We start from the raw sequence: 23,046 nt of genomic DNA on the forward strand, positions 1-23,046 counted from the left end.
TCGAGGCTGGTTTTTGGGTCATTGATCACTGTATTTTTGTTAATTCGATCATTATTGTTATCATCAGTGAATGTTGTTTTGAAGGTTACTGATTGATTCACCAGTGGTAGCAGATTGATCGAGCCATGACATCTCGGATGGAATGTTCACCCTATTGTACTTCTTATCCTTGATGAACTTCCAGAACGCATTTGTGTCAGACTGAACCATGTTCTCTATTTTGTCAACATATTTTCTGTAGCATTCAGTCCTTAAAGTTTTGCAATCACGCCTTAACATGCTGAAGCGAGCATAATCTCGTTGGTTATTAAAGTTTTTGTATTGTGAGTGAGCCGCATTTTTTAGCTTAATTCTGTTGATAAGGTCAAAAGAGAACCAATTAGGGTAATTACTGACATAATTCTTATGTACAGGCACATGCCTTCCTCTAGCTTGTTATAAAACCAAGCAATTTCATTGTCGATAGTGTCTGTTTCATACATTCCTACCCAGTTAACCTGGTGATAAAAAACGTTGAGATTATGATAATCGGCTTTCTTGAAGGAGTATGTAGGTTTTTTATCTCGCAGCAATTTTTATACCCTGAACAATCATAATGAACCTCTTAAGGCTTAGGTGCGTTGTCAGTTATCCAACTAACCTATATACATACCAATATCCAAAACAGCATATATTATGTTCACAGACCCTATAAAATGTACATACGAGTATAGTATATATGTAAGTGATCAGACTGACGGCTGAATCGATGTGGCCATGACCGTCTGTTTTGATCTGAAATTTTGCACACAATCTTTTCTCATCAAGAAACTGCTCATTTTCTGGAACTGCCCTTATCGAACATACATATGGCTGGCATACGCCATAAGAGATCCAAAAATATACCTGGTATGGGAAAACTTAATTATTTCTGCGCAGGTATTACAGCTTCGGTGCAACAGAAATTAATGTTTTTTCTTATTTAAAAATTTTTCTACATGAAATGTCGTTTTATCTTCTCCACATTATCATATAGACATTATCATCCTATTCTCGAAATTCACCTCACATTTCGTTTGCTTGGCTATTAAGTAGGTCAAGCCTCCAGCAGCAACAATGCTTCTATGCTGGTCATCTCAATGTAAAATACATTATCCGTTGCCCTACCATATTTTATTGCCATTTTTCTAAAATGTTGCGCACACTTTCATTTCCTCGCCCACTGCGTTACACTCTATTAAATGAGTTATAAATCTTATTATGCTTTATTATTTGCGAAGAACAGAGATTTATGTAGGTGTGCATCCGAGTACAGTGAAATATATTACAACTTGTATAACAAAGTCTAATAGCATTTCGAGAAATTAAAAGCGTTTAACTTAAAGTTGAGTACGTCAACTCATTTTTCTTTCATATATGTATATACAACATAAAATAGGAATATATCTATTATTTAAATAGTAAATTAGGTAAAATTCAGCTTACGAGTATCTTCCTCTTCCGCTTTCGCGATTATAGCCGAGTTAACAACAGCGCGCCAGTCGTTTCTTCTTTTCGCTACGTGGCGCCAATTGGATATTCCAAGCGAAACCAGGTCCTCCACCTGGTTCTTCCAACGGAAGGAGTACGAGTATAGGTTGAATATAACTCGATAAGAGTTCAAAAGTGGTGATAACAATATTCTTTACACTTAAATCAAAAGTTATTCTACAGAGATTCCACCTTTTAGATTCCGATATGAGGCTTCATACAGGTTTAGATTCTTTAATGGAACTTCGAATTTCAAGTGGTGAACTCTCGGCGTATAGGTCCAAAGTAAACAAGACTTTTTGAATCTAGCGCCCCCTGGCGGTGCCATCTATATATCGACAGGTGCGTTAGAATTTCCTATCTCTATCGATTGTCCAGTGAGAATTTCATGACATTTCATCGATTGGAAGTGAAGTTATTGCGTTTTAAGTCTCAGTATTTTTGTGTTATCGGTGCGAAAATGAGCTTCGAACAAAGAGCCAGAGTGCACGAGTGGTTTCAATGATGATCAACATGTGGGCTAATCAAAATCCGTGATCACCGGAAATTCCATCGAAACTGTGCGTGAATTCATTAAAAATCAGCCGAAATCATCATTGAAATTCATGGAAATGGAATTTAAAATCTCCAAAACATCGATATATCACATTTTGACCGAACATTTGGGCTTGTGAAAGGTGTATACACGGTTTGTATACAAATTGACTGACGACCAAAAATTGCTCAGAATCCAGCATTCGAAGGACGACCAAAAATCACATTTTAACCATTAACCACTCCCCGTATTCACCTAATCATGAAAGGAAAGTGTTATGCAGACGTAGAGGTCATTCAAAGAGTTGCACCGGCATGCTGGCGGCCATACCGGCAAACGAGCTAAAACACTCGTTCGACATGCTTTTGGACTGTGCAAAAAGCTGTATTGAGGTAGAAGGAGACTATTTTGAATAAAATAAATTGATTTTGCCGAAAAGACCATTTGTTCTGTTTTTTTTTTATGTCCTGTTTATAAAAGGCGAAATTAGAAAAAAACTGTATAAATTTAATTGAAATCCTGTTCAAAAAAACATAGTTTTGAGAAAAACGCATGTGAAGATGCAACTTTGGCTAGCTATCTGATCTCGAACGTTCCAAAGCACCAGACTACGCTCTGCTAGTTATTGAATATCTCGAAAATTATTTTTATACTTTTGCAACATTTTAATACAGTGTATAATAGTTTTGTTCTACTAACGGTTCTATGTATCACCTAAAACGCGCCTAAATACGGGTACTGTCTGTCTGTTAACTTGAGTAAAAAATAATATACCTTGAAGAATCTTGGCATGCGGTTTTTTTTAGTACAAAATAAATTACGAGTTTGTAGATGGGCCCAATCGGCAGTGGTCCGAATCATAACCGTATAACAAATAAGCACTAAATTAATATATTGAACTGCAATTAAGCACAGGTAATTACAGTAGCAAGGAACACCTGTGAGCTAAAAGTTTTGAAATGGTGGGGGTGATCCTGTTTTTGGTTTAATGTAGATATCTTCTTAACCACTTAATCTACAATAACCAAATTCGCTCACGATAAATCGCTTTAGCACCCTTATCGACCCTGTAAAAATTGATGAAATCGAATGACAACCCCGTCCGCGCCAAGATAGAAGTGCGATAAATCATGTGCCAGAGAAATTTTACACCCAAATTGGTATAAGAAGGCTTCATGGGACCTGGGGTAAAAACTGGCACCGCCCACTTTTAGGTAAAATTACCAATCTCAGGGCCGGCCCGATCGATTTCGATTAAATTTAGTCTGTAGCATTTTTCTTACCCTAGCCCCCATATAACTAATATCAGGATTTTCAGATTTCCGGCTGACTATTTTCCATATTATTGGTGGTATATGAGGTATCTTAGGAAATAAGGAAACTTGTTTTTTAGTATGTGGCATGTTAACATTATGTGGTCGTACGAGGTTTAACAATTAAGTAATGAAACTGATTGTCGCGCTTGTGGTAAACCTGTGGCCTTGAAATTCCCTTTCTCTTTTTTCGGCATCCCTCCCCTCTTCATTGATATATGTACCATCGCTCTAGCTTGTTTAGTTCGCCTGCTGCGTCAAGTTGAGTAGACGTGTGTTTGTAGTGCTCGTCACGAAAATGGAAAAACGAAATCAAGAGCAACGCGTCGCGATAAAATTTTGCGCCAGATTGGGCGAAACAGCTTCGGAAACATACGCTAAAATTGTAAGAGTGTATGGTGATAGTGCTCTTAGTCGTGCGCAGGAGTTTCGATGGCACAAAGAGTTTAAGGAGGAGCGTGAAAGCGTGAAAGACGAGGCGCGGAATGGGAGACCAGTCGAGGTGCGGACTGACGCGAATGCGCATTAATCCGTAAAAAATCGGTGGGAAAACTGTGCATCAAGTCTACTATTGCCAAGTACTCATAACTGGATCCTTCATCACGACAACGCGCCGTGCCACACCGCCCTCAGCGTGTCCCAACATTTGGCCTCTAAAGGGATCGCCGTGCAACAGCCACCTTATTCGCCCGACATGTCACCCTGTGACTCTTTTTTGTTTCCTAAAACAAAATCGGTGGTCTAAAGAACCCATTTTGAGTCGATTACGGACATCCAGGGGGCCGTGACGAGGGACATCCCAGTCGAAGCGTTCCAGAAATGTTACGAAGCATGGAAAACGCGCTGGAATCGCCATATAGCTGCCCAAGCGGACTACTTTGAACGGGATGGCAGAATTGTAGAATAATTTTCAAATATACGGTTTTTATGGAATCAGTCTCTTTACTTAACTGTCATACCTCGTATATTGAAGGACTATCTTCAGGACCATTTCTGTAACTAAATCACTTAAAAGCGGATCAAATGGGTCTGGTAGTGAACGAGGGCAAGACAAATAATCTTCTGTTTGTTCTACGACGATATTGACATATCGCTCATTTGCTGCAAGACCGGCATAAGTCAAAAAAATTGATTCTCCAGAAAACGCGTTTAAAGTTTTCAACTGACTACAACCTTACACGGTGACTCCAACCTTACACCTCTTCTCAAGCGGAGCATATAAGAGGTATTCATATGAATTTTTCACTCAACATGAAGTATGATATAACGAACAATTCTGCAGCATTAACTCAAAAATCACGTTTTTTGATTTATGCCGGTCTTGCAGCAAATGAGCGATATGTAGTTTAGCGAATTAAGAGACTGCGGCTACGCTGGCTAGGTCATGTCGCCCGAAAGGACAAAACATCCAGCACAGGAGAGAGCTAGACGCAGAAACCAATTAAAAATGCCACTTTTTTATATTTGACGGTTTGAAAACATTTTATTGTTTCGTCATTACAGGTTATACATAGTGTGTGTGTATGTGTGCTTGAATATTTTTGCATAGAGAATAAAATAATATTAATTCGTATTAGTATATGTATGTATAAGTAAATATATATATATAGTAGCAGCTTTTATATGCATGCAGTTACAAAGTTATAACGGTATGTTTAAATACAAAGTCACGCTAAATTACAGTTCAATTTCACATTGTTATTGCTTCCGTAACAAGAAGTGTATATGTAAGTAGAATGTACATACTCGTAAATTTCCATTATTCGTAAATATATATAAAAGTTAAAATGAAATTTTGCAAATCTAAAACCAAAATGTCTAAACAATATCTTAAAAATTTGTAATCACTAATGTCTTTACATACATATGTAGAAACACACAAACAATATTCAACAAAATAGATTAATATATGCATATTTACATATTTATTGTCGCATAATAGATACGCCTAACGCGGCTGGCTACTAGAACTATAAGAGATGTGAGAAATGCTGAACGCGCATTCAATTTAAAATAGCTAATAACTTTTAGTCTACAAGTATATATTTATATAATTTATAAGACATTACTTATTTTTCGAAAAAACAAAAATCGCATACGCATTACCTAAAACATAAAAAGTCGACTTATCAACTTCTTTCAAAACAATTTTTAAAACATTTTTTTATGTGTTGTATTTTTTGTAATTTGTTTTGCTCTATTTTTTGTATTTTTATTTTACTTTTTTTTTAATTTAATGAATTTTCATCGTTTTTACTCTTTCGTTGGAAAAACGCGCTTTTCCTTGTAAATTTTAAGCTGGTCTTCGCTGGGCTGCTAATGGAGTGTTGCTGTTGTTTTCACTCCAACGGTTTAGTTGCGCGCCAACATACCGTTAATCATGATGTTGGCCAGTGCATTGCGTCGCTTGCGCCATGCGCCCATACCCTGTGCGTGGAACTGCAGCTGTGTGTACCACTGCTTCGTGCGAACACCATCCTCGGCCTGTAAATACGCAAGCAAATTGGATGAGTTATTATCATATTAAGGAAAATCTACTTTCTTTAAAGACATAATAAATATAAATGTAGTAACAAGTGATCCAAGTAGAAGTACTTTTTGAATAGCCTTTTGTGACGGATCGCGCGTGAGTTGTGTTAAGTTGTATTGTTATTTTTGTACAGTATTGTTCGCCATTTAATCATGGAAAGACTTTTTCCTGAGCAACGTTCAACTTTATTACGGAAATTCAGGTTCGCTCTATGGACTCTTGAAAAGTTCCAAGAAGATCCGACATTTTCGAACCAAATTTTGTTCAGCGATGAGGCCTTTTTCTGGCTAAATGAGTATGTAAACAAGCAAAATTGTCGCATTTGGGACGAAGAGCAATCAGAATAGATTAAAGAGCAGTAATTTCATCCAGAAACAATGGTTTGAAAGTAACCGTTATTGGCGACCATTTTCGAGCAATGATAACCAACAATTTGATGCCTGAATTTGAAGCTTGTGATCTTGGCGACATTTGGTTTCAACAAGACGGTGCCAATGGATTACTGAGAGAACACTTCGTTGAGCTGATAATTTCACATTTTGGGCCGGTCGATTAGCCACCAGCATCGTGTGATACTACACCGTAAGACTTTTTCTTGTGGGTATATGTAAAGTTTACAGTCTGTGCGGCCAATCCCGCCTTGATTCAGGCCTTGGAGCAAAACATCACGGGTATCATTCGCCAGTTACCAGTCGAAATGCTCAAACGAGTCATCGAAAATTGGACTCAACTGATGGACCATTTGAGATGTACGATGCGGCCGGCATTCGAAAGACATAATCTTCAAAATATCAAAAAATAAATGCTAAGGAATGTTCTTTTGAAGTTGATCTTTTTGGCAAATGTTACTTGATTTTTATTAAAATTGGTTTGATCTTCGATCGGTAAATCGAGCAACCATAGATCGGTTCAAACCACATTTACGGTAGTGAATAATGTACATCCTTAGGAGACGCCGTATAGAGTGCACCGAAGACACTGAGTTTCGAAGAAGACCTGAATGAATCCATCTACTAACGCTGGTAACAGTCGGAGCGGTGTCCTTTTACTTTAAGGAAGATTTTGTCGAAGGACCTTCATTATCGGATTTATCCAGTTCGCTGTTAAAATTTTAGCCAAATGACGATCAAGCGCTTCGAACGTTAGGGGAATGGGTATAGAGCAGATGGCTTCTGATCTCTGATTTTGACAAGAAAATTTTGTTCACGTTGAAGCTCACTTTTGATTAAGCAGGTCCGCTAATAAACAAAATTGTCGGAATTGGAGTCATGATAATCCACAAACAATAGTAAAGACGGGGTTGAATCCTCAAAAAGCTTATGTTTGATGTGCTCTGTAAGCAGTAGGAATCATTCGTTCAAAAATGAATGCCATGATGACTTTCTTTGCGCCTTAGTTGGAGAATATAGACGAGCTTTGGTTTTAACAAGTCGGCTCAAGGTTTGTCATACAGCCAACGAAAAATCAATTTATTGATCGTGGCTTCCAAGATCGTGCAATTAAACACCGCTAGATTATATTTTATAAGGTTATGTGAAGTCGCTTGTCTACGCAGATAAGCCCAAGATGATGGACGTCTTGGCAGAGATATTATTGACGTACGACCCCAATTACTACAAGAAGTGTTCGAAAATTGGGCTTCTTGGCTGGATTTCATGAAGCAAGGGAAGCAGCAGGAAACCAATATTTTCACGACGATACTCCCATAAGGGAATCGTATAAACCTGTATGCAATACTACTGTTGTCGCCATAAATTCCTCTTTCTTTATTACCGCTTTTCATGCGTACATACATACATATATTATATTTCACTTTATTCCACTTTACAACTTTTGTTGTTAAGCACTTGTGATAGATTTATGCATACTTACAACCGTATATTGTATTTATTTGAGTACTCACTTTGAATATGAAAGTGTCCTTCGATGAGATTTCCTGTATCTCGAAATAATCATCCCAATCCGCTTCGCTGCACACAACGCATCTGTCCAGATACAATGGCTCACGTATCAGCGTGTAACGTCCGCATTTTTCCTTTACCACCAGCAATGAGGCCTCCCGTATGCCGGTGTGTTTCGGGAAATTCAGTTTATCTGACATAACTTTTTCTGCCTTGTAATTGGCACTTGGCTGCTAGCAGCGACGGTACGTTGGTGCAAGGCGCGCAGACATTACGTGGCATATGGGGAATGCAGTGCCGACATTTTGACCAGGAGGCATGTGGAAAAAACGAGAGAGAGAAAAGGAAAAAATCGAAAATAGTAAAATTAGTGAAAATCCTGCAAAATTTTATTTCAAAACAAAGGCAAAAAGTGAACTTTAGAACTCACCACGCACACACACATACATATATATGTATAACTATTGCACAAAAGACATAAAGGCGTTGGGTTTAGGTGCTAGTACAACTGCCGTGCGAAGTTGTTGGCTTTTGTAAATTTTGAAACATGCACTCAATGCGTGAGTTACCACCTCCAACATCGCGTCAAGCGAACCAAAGGCATACGCGGGTCCCCAAACCATAGGAAATCGTGGATGATTGGTGTGGAACGCACGCTTCTGCACTTCATTCGCTCTATGCTGCATGTGGATTTATCTATTTGTTCAGGTTAGCGACTAGTTGGGTCCATATATCCTTGTAGTCGTGTAAAAATTTACATACCAGAGCAACATGTGGGGGATGGAGACTGTGTTCATATAGCTATTGTATGCTGATGGCTATGGCAGCGCTGCCGTTTGTTAAGCCATTCGCGTTTGTTACTAAAATCAATTCACGGGAATGTCGGTCTGATATTTGAAAAGCGGCTTTGTAATAAAATTCATTTCCGCTGCTTATCTTTGAAATTTTATAGTTGTATAAATGAGTTGTTCGAACAGTCGAATGAGCACACCAGTTTGCCGTTGAGCGTGGCTGATGTCGTTACGAGTGTACGTGCTCATGCAAATGCAGCTTTTGTCAGACTTTCGACACGTTTAACGGATGTGAAAGTTTGGCTTTTGGTGTGCGAATGTTGCTTTGTATTATTTGGGTTTTCAGCTGAATATGAAAAAGGATAACACGGTTTTGCTTTCAGTTATGTAGATAATTTTGAATCGATTAATTCTAACTGTTTCATGAAAGCATAATATCCGATGAGCTCTGTAAACCCGTTAGTTGCTCTTCTATTTCTGTAGTTTTGTATATTTTGAATAAAATAACATAATCTTGGCAAACTTTACAGCATCAGCTGTTGATAGTGAAACAATTAATTGGATTAAGTTGTTTCCAATGGTTTTAATAGTAATGCAAAAGACTTGGCTGTTTCCGGATCGAGTAGCCAACAACCAGATCGATCATGTTGTGATAGGCAGAGGATACTTTAGAATATTTTAGAAGTGCGTAATCTCCCAGGTCCTAAAATTGATTCGGACCACTATCTTGACGTACTTCAACAAACAGGAGGAAGGTTGGACGTCGAGAAGCTGCAATTACAACAGACGGGTACGCTGAGGAGAGAAACAAATTGCCTACTTCCAATATTACAATCGATCACAACACGTACGGAATGGGATAGATACCAAAATTTGAAGAGGAAAGCGGAACACATTTGCAGATAAAAATGAGAGATGCCGAAATGCGTGAGTACGAAGAGTTTAACAACGCGGCCTACAGGTGTAATGCTCGAAAATTCTATGAAAAGATGCGGCCACTAACAGAAGGTTTCAAGACGGGAGCATACACTTGTAGAACCCTCAGAGGTGATATAGTGACTGATGCCCAGATCAGACTGAAATTGTGGGAACACTTCTTCAACCTGCTGAACGGCAGTGAAAGCATAACACCAGGAGACGATGAACCCGATTCCCTAATCAAAATATTCAAATACAGCGACGAAGAACTGATAAGCAGCATACATCAGCTTCTTTGTTGAATATGGTCGGACAAAAGCATGCCCGACGTTTGGAATTTAAGCGAACTTTGCCCAATCCGTAAAAAGAGAGGTCCCACAATCTGCGCCAACTACCGAGGGGTCCCTACAACATCGCATATAAGGTTCTATCGAGCGTATTGTGTGAAAGATTAAAGCCCAACGTTAAAAAAATGATCGGATCTTATCAGTGTGGCTTTAGACCTGGAAAATCAACAACTGACCAGATATTTACCATGCGTCAAATCTTAGAAAAGACTAGTGTAAAGAGGGTCAACACACATCACCTATTAATCGTTTTCAAAGTTGCTTTGCCAGCACGAAAAGGAGTTGCCTTTATGTCGCTATGTTTTAATTTGATAGCCCCGCGAAAATAATGCGGCTGTGAGTAATACCAAAAGTTCCGTCAGGATCGGGAAAGATCTCGCCGAGCCGTTCAATTCCGAGGTTTCAGACAAGGCGACTCCCTCGCTATAGTTCAGCGAATTAAGAAACAGCAGCTACGCTGGCTAGGTCATGTCGTCCGAATGGATGTATCTCTGAGAGTATTCGACGCAGTACCTGCATGGGGAAGCAGAGGAAGATCTTCACATCGTTGGAAAGACTAGATGGAGAGAACCTGGCTACACTTGGAATCTCCAATTGGAGCCAAACAGCGAAAAGAAAGAACGATCGGTGCGTTGTTGTAAACACGGCTATAGGCATTGAGGTCCACATATTCGGTATCGGACTATTTGTGCAAGGTTGAATCCTAATATATTCATTGGTACTTGATTTGTATACTTTCAATTGGATATTTTATCTTAAGGCTTCTCAGAGATAAAATGTGACTATGAAGGCTGTGCGCCGGCATTTCACCGTCCGCGAAGATACGAAAGCAAATAAATTTGAAGGAAAATTGCTGTGATTCGATATTTACATTATTTTCCAAGTTCTTTTGTCTTCTCGTAGAGACTCGGTAGGCAAATTGTCATTGCTTATGATAATGGTGCAATTGTTCTATGTCAAGCGTTGTAAACTCATTTCACACACATACCCACAGAATCACAAGTTCAGTTTGGTTTAGTTGTTAGTTGACAGATGGCAAGTGGCTGGAGATTGATAGGAACATTGGATTCAGATATTCTCACCTTGCCATTCGTAACGAGTAATGCATTAACTGGCGTCAGTTTGATGGTGCGTGCCTTCTTCCAATTACTGTCCGTGGGTTGTGTGTACAACAGTTTGCCCTCCATGGCAAAGCGTACTTCATCATGATTCCATTCGAGTATATCGATGGCCATTTTCCGTAGTTTTATATTGATCATATCGATTTCGCTGGAAGCACGTCGATTTGGGCTCGATGACGATATGCGGCGCCATAGTTTGGTTGGTACATCTTTGGCTTCCTGGTTGATATGGTTAAGATGCAGTTCGATTTTCTCTTGGGCCTGCTTTAGTTGGTCACGTCCTTCGAGATGAGCCGGTGTCACTTTGTAGAGGCGGGCGAGTAGGAGCGGATATTTAGTCACACGTTGTACGGGCACCTGGGCACAAAAGATGAAGGCAATTGATAAATGTATGACCACATTATACAATATATATCAAATAAGTGAAAAAATTAAGGCGTATGGGAAGAGTAGAAAAAGAAATGAAATTCTCATCTATGTACCTCACAGCGGTCACAGCTTAATTGCTGTAGGACTGATGTCAAAACATAAGTGAAATACATAATGAAAATGTGAAGATTTTAATAATAATGATGGTCACTTACCATGAGGAACGAATTGAGATTCATGCGACGTAAAACGGCATTCTCCATTTGAGAGACCTTAAGGAAAATGCGGAGTAGCTCCTTTTCCTTTTCGAGATTGGCCAGCAGCAAACTGGCGCCCGCCTGTCGCACACAGTAGCTCTCGAAGGCGTGCAACATCTGCGTGAAGTCGAGGAATATCTTACCGATGTTCACCGTCAGCAGATCGTCGTCGCCTTGCTCGAGAGCAATGTCGAGTGCGTCGCGCATACGCTCCGCCAGTGTTTGATTGTTCTCGAGCAATTCTTCGGTATTCAAGAAGATTGCAGAGAGCTGCTCCTGTGTCAGTAGACCGGCGACCAGCATGGGATGACAAAACTCCTCCAAAATTATTTGCAAATCACGTCCATACTTTTCCTCTGTCTCGACGATTTCGGTTATGATCTCTTTGCGTTCCACACGCTTTTTGCCGCATTTACGACAAACGAGCGGTGCAAACATAATGCCCGAATCGGTGACTTGTGTCTCTACAGGACCATCACAGTCCTCACACAAATGTATGGGACAGTCTTTGGAAAGCTGTGCACTAACTGTGGGCAGTGGATTTTGATATTTGCTGCGTGAGCTTTTGCTAGTCTCTGAGCCGACGCCAGAGTCGTTGCGTTCAATATCGCTGGAGGCGCCTTTGTTGCGTTGCAAAAGACTTGAATGGCTGCCGCTGCCACAAATGAAGTTGTTAGTTGGCGGTGAGAGCGAGCTCATCATACTTTGTGCATCTTCGCTCGAATCGCTCAAGACTGAGGCGCGTGAACTGAGATCGCGCATTGTTTGACGTTTGCCGAGTTCGCTGAGTGTGTCACCGGCTTCTTCTTCTATAATTATGGGATTGGAACAATTCAGCGGATAATCGAAAGTCTCTTCACGTACTACGCCACGTTCTTTTGCATCCACAAGGTATGAGAGTATGTCATATTTCGATGCGCCTTCGAAGATGGAACGTGCTGCCTTCTTCTCTAGATCAGTATCGTTAAGCGGCGGTGCGCTTAATGGCAAGGGTGGCGGTACTTCGTTGATTTCCTCATAAATGGGATCGCCGTTGTTGCGTATAGACTCGTAGTGATGGCTACCTATATCCTCTTCCAAATTGGTAGACATCTCTATTTCTGCTAGTGTGGCATCGACGAGCATCTGATAAAATTTTGAACGCGTACTTGCGGAGCTTATATCATCATCGCCTGGAGTTGTGATTTCGCTAGAACAACTCTGATAGCAATCGGACTCGTTAGCATCGAAGTCGAACATTTCATAGTTATTGGCCGAGGCAAAACTGTTTGCAGAGCTAATGCTGCCACGATTTGACATGCCATCTTCATCTTTGGTGGGTACGGTAAGGTGGGTATTGTTGGCGATGGTAGGCACATTCGCTGCTGGCGGTGTAGTTACCGCGGAATGCTGTCGTTCTTCTTTGATTTTCTGCAGCGATATATTGATTAAACGATTCATGTCATCATTATCTTTGGTACCAGTCATATCCACTGTGCTACGTGATTCTTGCAGTCGTCTCAACGAGTTTTCGATCAGTTCCGCAACGGTTTCGGTTTCTAAACCGTCGGCCACCTGACTAAGCATTGGATCTTCCAGCAATTTCGTAATGAACGACGTTTTAGTCGGTGCTGTAGGCGAAGACATGGCTTTCGGCGTATTACTCTCACCGGTATTGTCAATCGGTAAAACTGCTTTTTCGGTTACAGCTTTAGTGTCCTTCGCGACAACAACCTGCTTGCCAGCGTTTTTCATCTTTCTATTCCTTACGGTATCCCGCGCAGTTGACGCTTCGTTACGTCCGCAAATATGTGGTACCAGATTTCTTTTCACAGCCTCAACCGGATTACGCAAAATCTTCAATAACTCCTCTTCGTGCGATAGTGGTTCACCAATATCCGTCTTGCTGGCGTCTTCTTCAGGAGTTTTCACACAAATCTCAATATCCGAACAAAGCTCTGTTAGCTGCTGTTGTGGCAAGTTTGTCGACTTTTCTGGCTCGTAATCCAAACGAATCAAAGTTCGTCCACGTTTCGGTATTGAACCACTACTTCCGCCGCCGCTACCACTGCTGCTCAAGCTGGTGATCGAGCTAGTCGATGCTGAGGATGTCGATGAGGCTGAGCGTTGAAGGTTTACCTCTGCGGAGCCCTTAATTGGTATAATAGCCCGTCCAGCGTTACTAATGTTTCCACCGCCGTTTTCAGCTTGTCGACTCAGCAACGTATTGATTTTATTGTGCTGATATATCAATTCCTCTGCGGCACTGCGAGGACTGCTGACATTGATGGTGACTGTGTTTGATGAGGTCGTCACTCTGAGTCCACTATAATTGCTGCCAAGTGCAACATCATTTGTCGTGTCTCTTGTGATCATTTTGGCACTGTAGTCAGCCACCACCACGGAGGATTGATAGAGTGGTGTGCTGGCATCGTCGCAACTTAGATTCATCGTTGAGTAGCAGTCATCACCGTTAATTAAAATTGAAGTTTTCTTCTGTGCAGTAGACATAGTGAGGTCAGCCGCTTCGCCGGCGTACATTGAACCATTCGCACCATTATACTGGAAGCTGTAGTGCGGCGATGTGGGCGAATGATGTGATTGGCCTGCCCGTAGGTGTGGTTGTGTGGTACTAAATGCATCGTCGTTGTCGGTGTGACTTATTTTGAGACGATGAACTTCCGAAGTGGTTTTGGTTTTGTTAAACGGTGCGACGCGCACAACCGTGCGCTGCGGTGGCGAGGTATTAGCGGTAATGGACGCATTGCTGCCACGCGGTGTTGTTATCGCGCGAACCGTGCTCTCCCAGGCGTTGGGAACACATTGTGTTTGTTGTTGTTGTCGTGCTTTTGTTTCGCGACTATTTTGTGTTAGCATTTGCTGCACGCCACATTGTGCGCTATCTGAGTGGCTTTCAAATGCCAGCTGCGTTTGAGTTTTTGCACACGCTTCTAGGTCTTGCCGCTGCTGCTGCTGCTGTTGCTCCTCTAATCCGTTTGTGCTGACTTTGGCAAAACGTGAGTTTTTTTCTGCGCCTGCTGCATTATTTGCTTTGTTGGCCGTCGGCTGCTGGCTTGTTGCAGGCACATGCGATAGCGTCGAAATGTTTGCTTGGCAGTTTTGTGTCGACTCCGCGGCATTTGTGGACGTCGTCTCCGTCGCCATTAGTGCAACGGCTGGCAGGCCGCCTTTTGTGGCTGCTGTAGCTGCGGCCTTGTTATTGCCAGCTCTGTTGTCGTTTGTGGTGGCGGTCGAGGTCGTTTGTGCAGCAGCTGTGGCAACGGCATCACAGCTACGGGCTGTGCTGGTTGTGGGTGTGGGTGGCGGAGGTGGTGGCTCGCGCGGACGTGCAAATAAATCTCGGCTATCGTTGCGGTGCAGCTTGCCGCGCAGCGCCATGGTATCTTTAAAACTCAAAATGGCCTCTTCGCGGTAACTCTCAGTTTTGTTGTTTTTATGACCGTCGTTGTTGCTGTATTTGCGTTCTCTATGCGCGCTGCCACTTCCGGCACAAGTGTCTGCCACAAAACGCAGGTCACCACCATTTGTTGTGTGGTCTTCTAGTTGATAGTCGTTGTTGTCGCTGTTGTCGCTGTTGTTGGTGTTCTTGCCGGTGGCGTTGTCAGCGCGCATTATTGGTTGTGTAGTAGCGCGTGGGTGGCGCGCGCTTTGTGAACGTCTGATGGGATTTCGCAATTGTGTCGCTTGTGGCTGCTCAGCTTTGTTGTTGGCGTTTTTCTTGCCATTGTTGTGCTCCCTATCCTCAAGCTTCTCAGCATAATGGGCGCTCTCGCTGGCGGCTACTGCCACATCGGCGCCTGTAAGTAGACAAAGCAAAGCGGACGATGAGCAATGATTGGCGGAAGAGAGTGTGTAGTTGAAAAATTACAAGCCGTCAAATGTTTGTAAGATAAAAAATAAAAATAAAAAGTATTTGTCAAGAAAGTTATATAAATGTGTTAAGAGCGCCATATTTCACCAAATATGCGCGATGTGATAAATTTAATGTTTAAAGCTCAAGTGGCGTTTCTCGCAGATATTCCAAACATTACTTCCCACTTATGCGCGACCTTGCGTTCAACATACAAGCGCCGCGGCGCCTAAACACAAAAGATGCAGATTTATTTTTTTATCACGAAATTTCGCAATAACGGCGCCAAAAGACAAGCCAACCACATTCTCTTCTCATGCAGTTACTTTCGCTGCGCACAGCACACCCGCATTTCGGCTGGCCCGTGTGTGTTTTCTTGTTGACAGTCGCTTTAAGATCGCTTCATAGCGATAGGTTGTTTTGCGGTACTTTACAAAGTGCTGTTAGTGACTTTACAATAACGGTATGTGTGTGTTGGTTGCCTTGACATTATTGTGTGATATCCGCTTACTTTCACACTATTTATATGGCGACTATTATGCGCCCGAAATAGGGTGATTTACGTTGGGGCCGATAAGAGTCCACCGCCTAAGACGTAAAACTAAATAATATATGCAGAAACCCTGTATGAAAGATTTATCTATTTATAATGTATGTATGTGTATACTATAAAAGCTAAGCATTTTGAAGCATTTATAATGTTGCTTCACATCTTCTAGTGTATTTGAGATGAATTTAGTGTGCCAATTTTTCATTAGGTCAGTACTAGGGTTTAAATTTTAATGCTTTAAGGTCAGAATTTATGATGTTTTCTTTAATATTCTTCTTCTTAATTGGCGTAGACACCGCTTACGCGATTATAGCCGAAGTTTTCATTGGGTGTTCTTTTTTACGTGGCGGGTCCCAAACCTAGCGCACAACCCTATGTAGGGGATGTTTCGCCTTCTCACTTTAGCTCGCCTTAAAACGGATGTTCTTAGGCTACCCAGAGGATACTTGGCCAAAGACCGGAAGTCGTGAGCTGCTTGAGCCATATGTAAAAAAATCGTTTCTGGCCACTCCCAAGTGAATGGCGATCAGAGAACTTTCCTCACTTGCGTGAACTTCTACAAATGACCCTTTATCCTTTAATATTGTCATGTCAAAATCAACAATAAGTTCTGGAAAACACTTTTAACCGAAATTTTCGAATCGAATCGAATTTCTTTTATTGCCTTATTAAATTCTACAACACCTCTAGAATATTGTCCTGAATTTTTAAGTTGACCCGAGTAATAGTTTCGGAGATACAGCCTTGAGAACTTGTGCGCCTGAGTCTAGGAAGGCTAAGTGGACCGTCTTTAAACGCGTTTTTTCTCGAAACCGTGTTTTCGAAGTCGGTTGGGAAGATTGCTAGAGAACTATTTAACCGATCTTCATGAAATTTTGCACACGCCTTTGATATACAATTCCTAAAGACTTGGATGAATGATGTTTTTTTCGATTACAACTACTTGAAAAAAATGTCGCGAAATTTTCACTGAAATGTCTGCATATCTATTCAAGGATAACTTGAGTGAAAATGTAGTTGCTTTGATACGACCACATTGAGCTAATAGATGTTATCCTTGTTATACATTGTATTGTGTCAAAAGCATCTTGATCTCTAAAAAGATAAAAGCAGCATGTAGTGATGTTAAAATGACCAGGAAAGTTTGTAGAGGCATTCCGCAGGGTGAAGTACTATATCCTATCCTATGTACATACATTAGCGGTGACTAACTTGTTAATGAGGTTGCGTGGCGAAACTCTCAACTCTCAACACACAATATTAAAAATAATGGTGGTCAACTCTCAATAATGTCCAGAATTGGGTTACGCTAGCGGGTCTGGGTTCGAATCCAGAAAATTGATTTTTTTACTTTCACAAAGAAACAAAAGTTCCTCTATGGAGGCTCGCTTCTATAAATAGAACAGAGCCCTCGCTCAAGAACCGCACCTAGTACTTTGGGCAGCATACAGTTGTGGAAGTACAATGCCGAATAAAGAGTAAGAAAGACTAGCGATGCCTTAAATACTTGTATGCTAATGCTCGGCATAACCTGATGGCTTTCTCCCTCTCTCTTGTACTGGTGCCATACAACTATTGTCAGACCAGTATTGCTGTACGGTGCGGTAGTACATACGGTGAGCAGGCTTACAAAACTTCACATATAATGGAGGCTAATGGAAAGGGTTCAAAGACTCGCTGTGCTATTCATAACGGTAGCTTTAAAAATCATCCAATCGGCGGTTCTTGAACTGATACTAAGCCTGCCATCCTTATACCTCTTCGCTGAAAACTACGCGCAAAAAACGGTGCAGCAACTACTGGCTGCAGGTGAATTTACGTTTAGAATCTTTAGACCGACTTAAGTTCCCAATTTTTAAAGAATATTCAGAGTATACTTATGAAGATATGGTTAGCATAAAGGTATGGTAGGTATAGGCAACACACTAAACAGTTATACGGATGGCTTGAAAATGGAGGACGAAGTTGGTGTCTTATATACTGTCTGGAGTTAGGCAACCCCAAGAAGCAAAGCCGACTAAAATCTAATATGCACTACGTCTCTTTTTTTAGGCTTGCATCGAAAATTCTGCATAGTCTTGTTAGTAATAGTGCTATAATAACCTGATATTATAGACTTTGAATGTTTCCTTCTACCAAGAAGACATTTGAAGTTCAAGTGTCAAATGTCACCAGTCATTGAGTTTTATGGGTGCTCAATCGGTAGTAGGAAAAGCGACAAGGTCTGATCGGAGACTTAAATCTGGTACCATGAGGAGCAGTTAGCCCTTGGAGTTCTCTACAATCTGCTCATTGGGTTTAACCCTTTGGATAAGTTCGTGGTGGCTGTGATTTAGAGAAGGTAGAATTGAAAATTCAGTTCAGTGTGAAGTCGCGCTGCGGCCGTGTGCCGGACACAGCACAGTCGAGGTTTTGGAATGGCCTCGAAACCCAACGTTGGATGACCTCAATGACAACTTATCTGAACGCTACCACCCTAACAGAGACTAGATAACTGTCAAAACAATAACAACAATAACCTGGGTCTTCTATGAGAAACGGGAATATGAATTGAAGCTGTCGAGAGTCTGACCCACATAAGCTACTCCCACCTTTGTGTCATATGTGATTTTTGTGATTTAATTCGTATGCATTACTTCTCCACAACCATTTCGTTTCTACTATTTCCTGCCAATTTCGCTGAGCTGGCTCTGTAAGGTGTTATTGCACATCCAGACGTAAAATGATGTCTACAATCTGCTTCTACTTTCTATACTACGTGAGCGGGCTTGTGGGTGCTTGTTGTTTGCTTTTATTATCTTTTTCTCTTATTTTATTTCCTCAGTATTTGTCTACTTTAAGAAGAGCAGTCACGTGTTGCTGCCGAAAATCTTTTATGATCCTTTCAAAAATTCAACACAGTAAATAAACTTTAAAGTTCACTCGAAATCTTTGCACTGCTTCAGTGTTGCCATGGCGTAGCATTTGTGTGTTTGCTTCTTTCACTTTTCTCAGCAACTTTGGAGTTGCGCACATTTGGGTAGCTCTACTTCCAGTTGCCATAACGCTGCCACCTGCTCTACTATTGCTCCGAGCAATCGTGTCAGCAGCGGCGGCGTTGCAGAAGTTCATATTTGCATAGTAAAAATTTAATCTTATCTGGAAATTGTAATGTCAATATTTCCACCGAATTTTTTATTTGCTAATAAAAAGCGAACGGATTGCTAAATATCTTGCTGCCATAATAACATTTGATTGTGAAGTGTGGAAAGGAAGTGGGAATGGGATATTGCTCACCTGTGCAAAAAACGATCAACGAGTAAATGAAATTGCGAGTTCACTCATATCGGATTACACTTGTAATTTTTGTTTTTGTAGTAAGCGAGTGTGGAAACTTTGCTTTTCTTGGTATTGCAGATAGGTGTACTTTAGGTGCGATTAAAAGAGATGAAAAGTTGTTGCAATGAAGTATGACTTTAGGTAAGCTGAAAACTACCGAAAATTGAGAAAGAGTCTTATATCCATTTGAAGAAGTTTTCGAAATAGAATTTCTTTAGATTCCAGAAATTTGTTCCTCAACATTCACTTCTCGTTTCCACCCAGCATTTTTTAAGTCTTTTAAAGTAGAGGGGTTCGAGAAGCCATCAATAACTGATCACACAAGTTTTTGCAAGGAATTTTCAAATTGAAAAATTAAAGCGAAAGCGAACCCTTATGAAATATAGGAATTTATCAGAGAGTTGATGGCCACAAGGATTAACTTTTCTTGCTTTAAATCTGGAAAAGGAATTGCTTTGAACGTGACAAGAACTACATAGACCAGTGAAGAAACCTTTGAAAATGGAAGGGAAAGATAATTTACGAACGATCTTACCTTTGGAAGAGGACCGTGGGGGGTTGAACATTAAGGGATTAAAATGGTTCCTCGATTATCGGCAAAACTATGTATGAGTCCTATAGAAAAATATTATATAGTAAAATTGTAGATAGTGAAAAGATGTACTTTTGCGTGAGCACATTTTTCAAACAAACGCAAAAATTATGTGAAAAATTGAAATATCCAACATTTTTGGTTTTTTATTTTTATATTGTTTAAAAATAATTCTATTAAAAAAATTTGGGTTACAAATACAAATTTTTTTTCTAAATATTTAGGAGAAAATATTATGTTAGATTGGGTCGATCCTAATATGGATGTGACTTGATTCTAAGCTGTTCAAGTCACATCCATATTAGGATCGACTCAATCTAACATAATATTTTCCGGTTTGTTGTGATACTTTCAATTCCCATATAATAGATCATAAGATCTTTATAAATCGACAAAGCCCGTTGAGCTTTTCAAAAACTTGACTAATGTCAGTGTCGGCTATGTCTCTCAGTCTTGCAAAGGCTTGACAATGGAACACAAAGTGCCTTAATGTTTTCACCTCCCTCTCCTCCATACAACTTTGATAACTAGCGTCCCCATGAATGTTGGACTCTAAGAACTCTGACGATTACGGCAACATGAACTTTGATAAGAGAAAGCAGTGCATTAGATCTCCTGTCGACCAGCGACTGATAAAAGCATGTGAGGTATATTGATACAGTGCTAGTCTTTCTGTCCGGCTCATCGATACTTCAGATGAAGTAGCTTGCTCCTATTCCTAAAGAAGACAGAAACTACTTGACTAGCTTTGAGCGCACAGTTTGCAAGTTCAGTGCTAATATTACCGCTATGCTGTCGGAGTGAATAAACACGTCTTTAAAGAGACTGCAAATTGAAGCAGTAACCCTACAGCAACTTTAGTAGCAGTCACTCTTTTCGGAAAAACACTATGGAGGTCCGGTAATCTAAAGCTAAGATAGACGAAGCGCTCCTTATAGAAAACTCCCTCCCCAAATTTCAAGCCTTGCTTCAACCCATTCATTATGTGAGCACCGAAAAAGCTGTGATGAGTGGCCTCTGCATTGATCCAAGTTTTCAGGAATACAGTTAAAGGAGGAGAAATTGGACGTGTCTTTTTCGGACCCCTTCATATAGCCTGCTTCCTTAACTTAGAGAGCACACTTTGCGGCAATATACCTTCTTTCTCTTAATTTTTGCCATCCATGGGAGTCTCTACCAGGTATTAGCCCTAGGTATTTCACCTTATCAACAGGTTGAAGATGTGAAGCTAAGAAAGAGGGAAGTTGCACGTATGGGATCTTATATCACCTGGTGAAAAAATCATTTCAATTTTACTTGAGTTCACGGCAGAGCCGCTTCTATTCGTTCAGTTGGATACCACGTTGAGGTAGCCTTCTTAAACTTTTTTTGATTAAAAATCAAAAATTTTCTCATCGCTCTTTTTGAGGTTAGCGTCTTAATGCAGTTGACGGACTTCTATTAAAATATCTTTTCTGCCATTTTAGATTTTCCTAGTTTTAGGTGCCGTATAATTGTAATCTGTAGCATCTCTTGCCTCTCATATAATCTGTCATACTGTCCGAAATTCATTTTGAAAGATTTTTTTTCCATCCTACTTTGCCGCTACTAGAGCTCACCGCGCTTACATATACCTATAGAAAAGACGCTTTAACTCAACAAACCTCCTATTTATTCAGCGCTCAGCTTATTCATGCAACAATTCGCACGAACATATTTGCCCTCAACGTGCAACACTTTAAGCCATTCTCGCTAGCCGCTATCTTATAGTAGGTTTATATAATTCATGCGTCGCCGCATACAAATGTGTATATGGTATATGTGAGAGAATGTGTGGCGCCGCCACCACATCATTTGGTCGTTCACCAGGTCGCGTCCTCTCATTTCAGCCTTAAGCAGGCACTTAGTGGCCGACATAAATCTGTGCACCAAATCCAAGCAATTAAATGTGTCGTAATTCAGGAAAGGATAGTCCCACACAAACAACAAAAAAAAACCGGTACCACACACAACGACAACAATAAAAGCAGTCTACGTGCGCGGTCTATAGCAGTAATAATAGCAATAATAAGAAGAACATAAACAACAACAACACATTAAAGAATTAGCAACGTTGACGGGCCCTCCACGAACACGCAGCTTTGCAACATGTGCGCTCTGTCGCTATTTAAAGCAACAAACTCAGTTTGCTAGCGTATGCATCTATATGTTCTCCTTTCAATATGCCTTGTAGGAGTGGAGGGGCTGTTCAACGCTTTTATTCTGTAATAAGATTGTCTGCTAGTATTTGATATAAAATTGAAGCATATGTCTCTTTCTATATATTAGAGAGGGTCAACAAAATTTGTTTATTTGCTTTTGAATTCATTGCAATTCACTTAATTTAACCGTTCGCACATAGATTACAGGGCGTATACGTAACAAGCATTGGTCATCATCGGTTCACCATATGCTTTGCTCTGTTATCAGAGAGTTACCGCCCTCAAGTCTTAGGTTAGGTTCGATGGCTGTTCAAAGATCGCACGTGGACTGCTTTATATAGTCCTTTGTGAAGCCATACATAGAGAAGACGAACTCCTGTGTTCGAAATTATAAATTAGTAAAAACGCTTAATAGCCAATACAAATTTGCATAGGGGTTTAATTTCCACTCCCGACAGTTCGGTGGAGCCTCTGAAGAGGCTGTTGCTATCTTTATAGCTGCAACCTTGGCTTGGAAGACACTGCAATAAGAATAAGAAGTCTGAAGCTGGAGTTGATAGAAAGGTCCTGACAATAAACCCCTCCACCAACCATTCCACAAACTTTAAACCACATCCGCAAAGAAGCTCACTACCCCTCTTCTCCAACGGCTTCTACCCAGCCACAACTCCTTCGTTGGTATATAAGCAGAGAGAGAGCCGCCAGAGTTCGGTTTGGTGACTCCATGATCTAAGTGATCCGGTATGAAGTTAAAGTGTGTAAGGATGTCCGAGTGTTCATGTACGTGTTCTTTTAACGCATTCACACACCTTCCGACGATGTTTACGGACACTATATGCAAGATGACGTTAAGTGCCATGGTTCGAGTGAACCTTAGTAAACCAGACATGCTGATGAGGGCCATTGAGCATTATTAGCTCTAAAAAAATGTCATTTGGAAGCAGAGAGTTCAATTCGATACGAGT

General features: G+C 40.7%; 1 protein-coding gene across 1 annotated transcript in view; it reads right to left on the minus strand.

Moving 5' to 3' along the window:
• Positions 1-5,592: 5,592 nt before the first annotated feature.
• The window catches only part of LOC105227122 (uncharacterized), a 266,518-nt gene continuing 249,064 nt past the window's right edge, over positions 5,593-23,046 (minus strand). The window contains exons 5-8 of the mRNA XM_049459215.1: positions 11,550-15,388; positions 10,927-11,322; positions 7,791-8,018; positions 5,593-5,841 (exon numbers count right to left, since the gene is read on the minus strand). Of these exons, the coding sequence (XP_049315172.1) occupies positions 5,710-5,841; positions 7,791-8,018; positions 10,927-11,322; positions 11,550-15,388 (4,595 nt within the window). The 3' untranslated portion in view covers positions 5,593-5,709. The remainder of the gene's footprint in view (positions 5,842-7,790; positions 8,019-10,926; positions 11,323-11,549; positions 15,389-23,046) is intronic.

Source organism: Bactrocera dorsalis, chromosome 5 (assembly GCF_023373825.1).
Source record: "Bactrocera dorsalis isolate Fly_Bdor chromosome 5, ASM2337382v1, whole genome shotgun sequence".
In the NCBI taxonomy this organism is placed as follows: domain Eukaryota; kingdom Metazoa; phylum Arthropoda; class Insecta; order Diptera; family Tephritidae; genus Bactrocera; species Bactrocera dorsalis.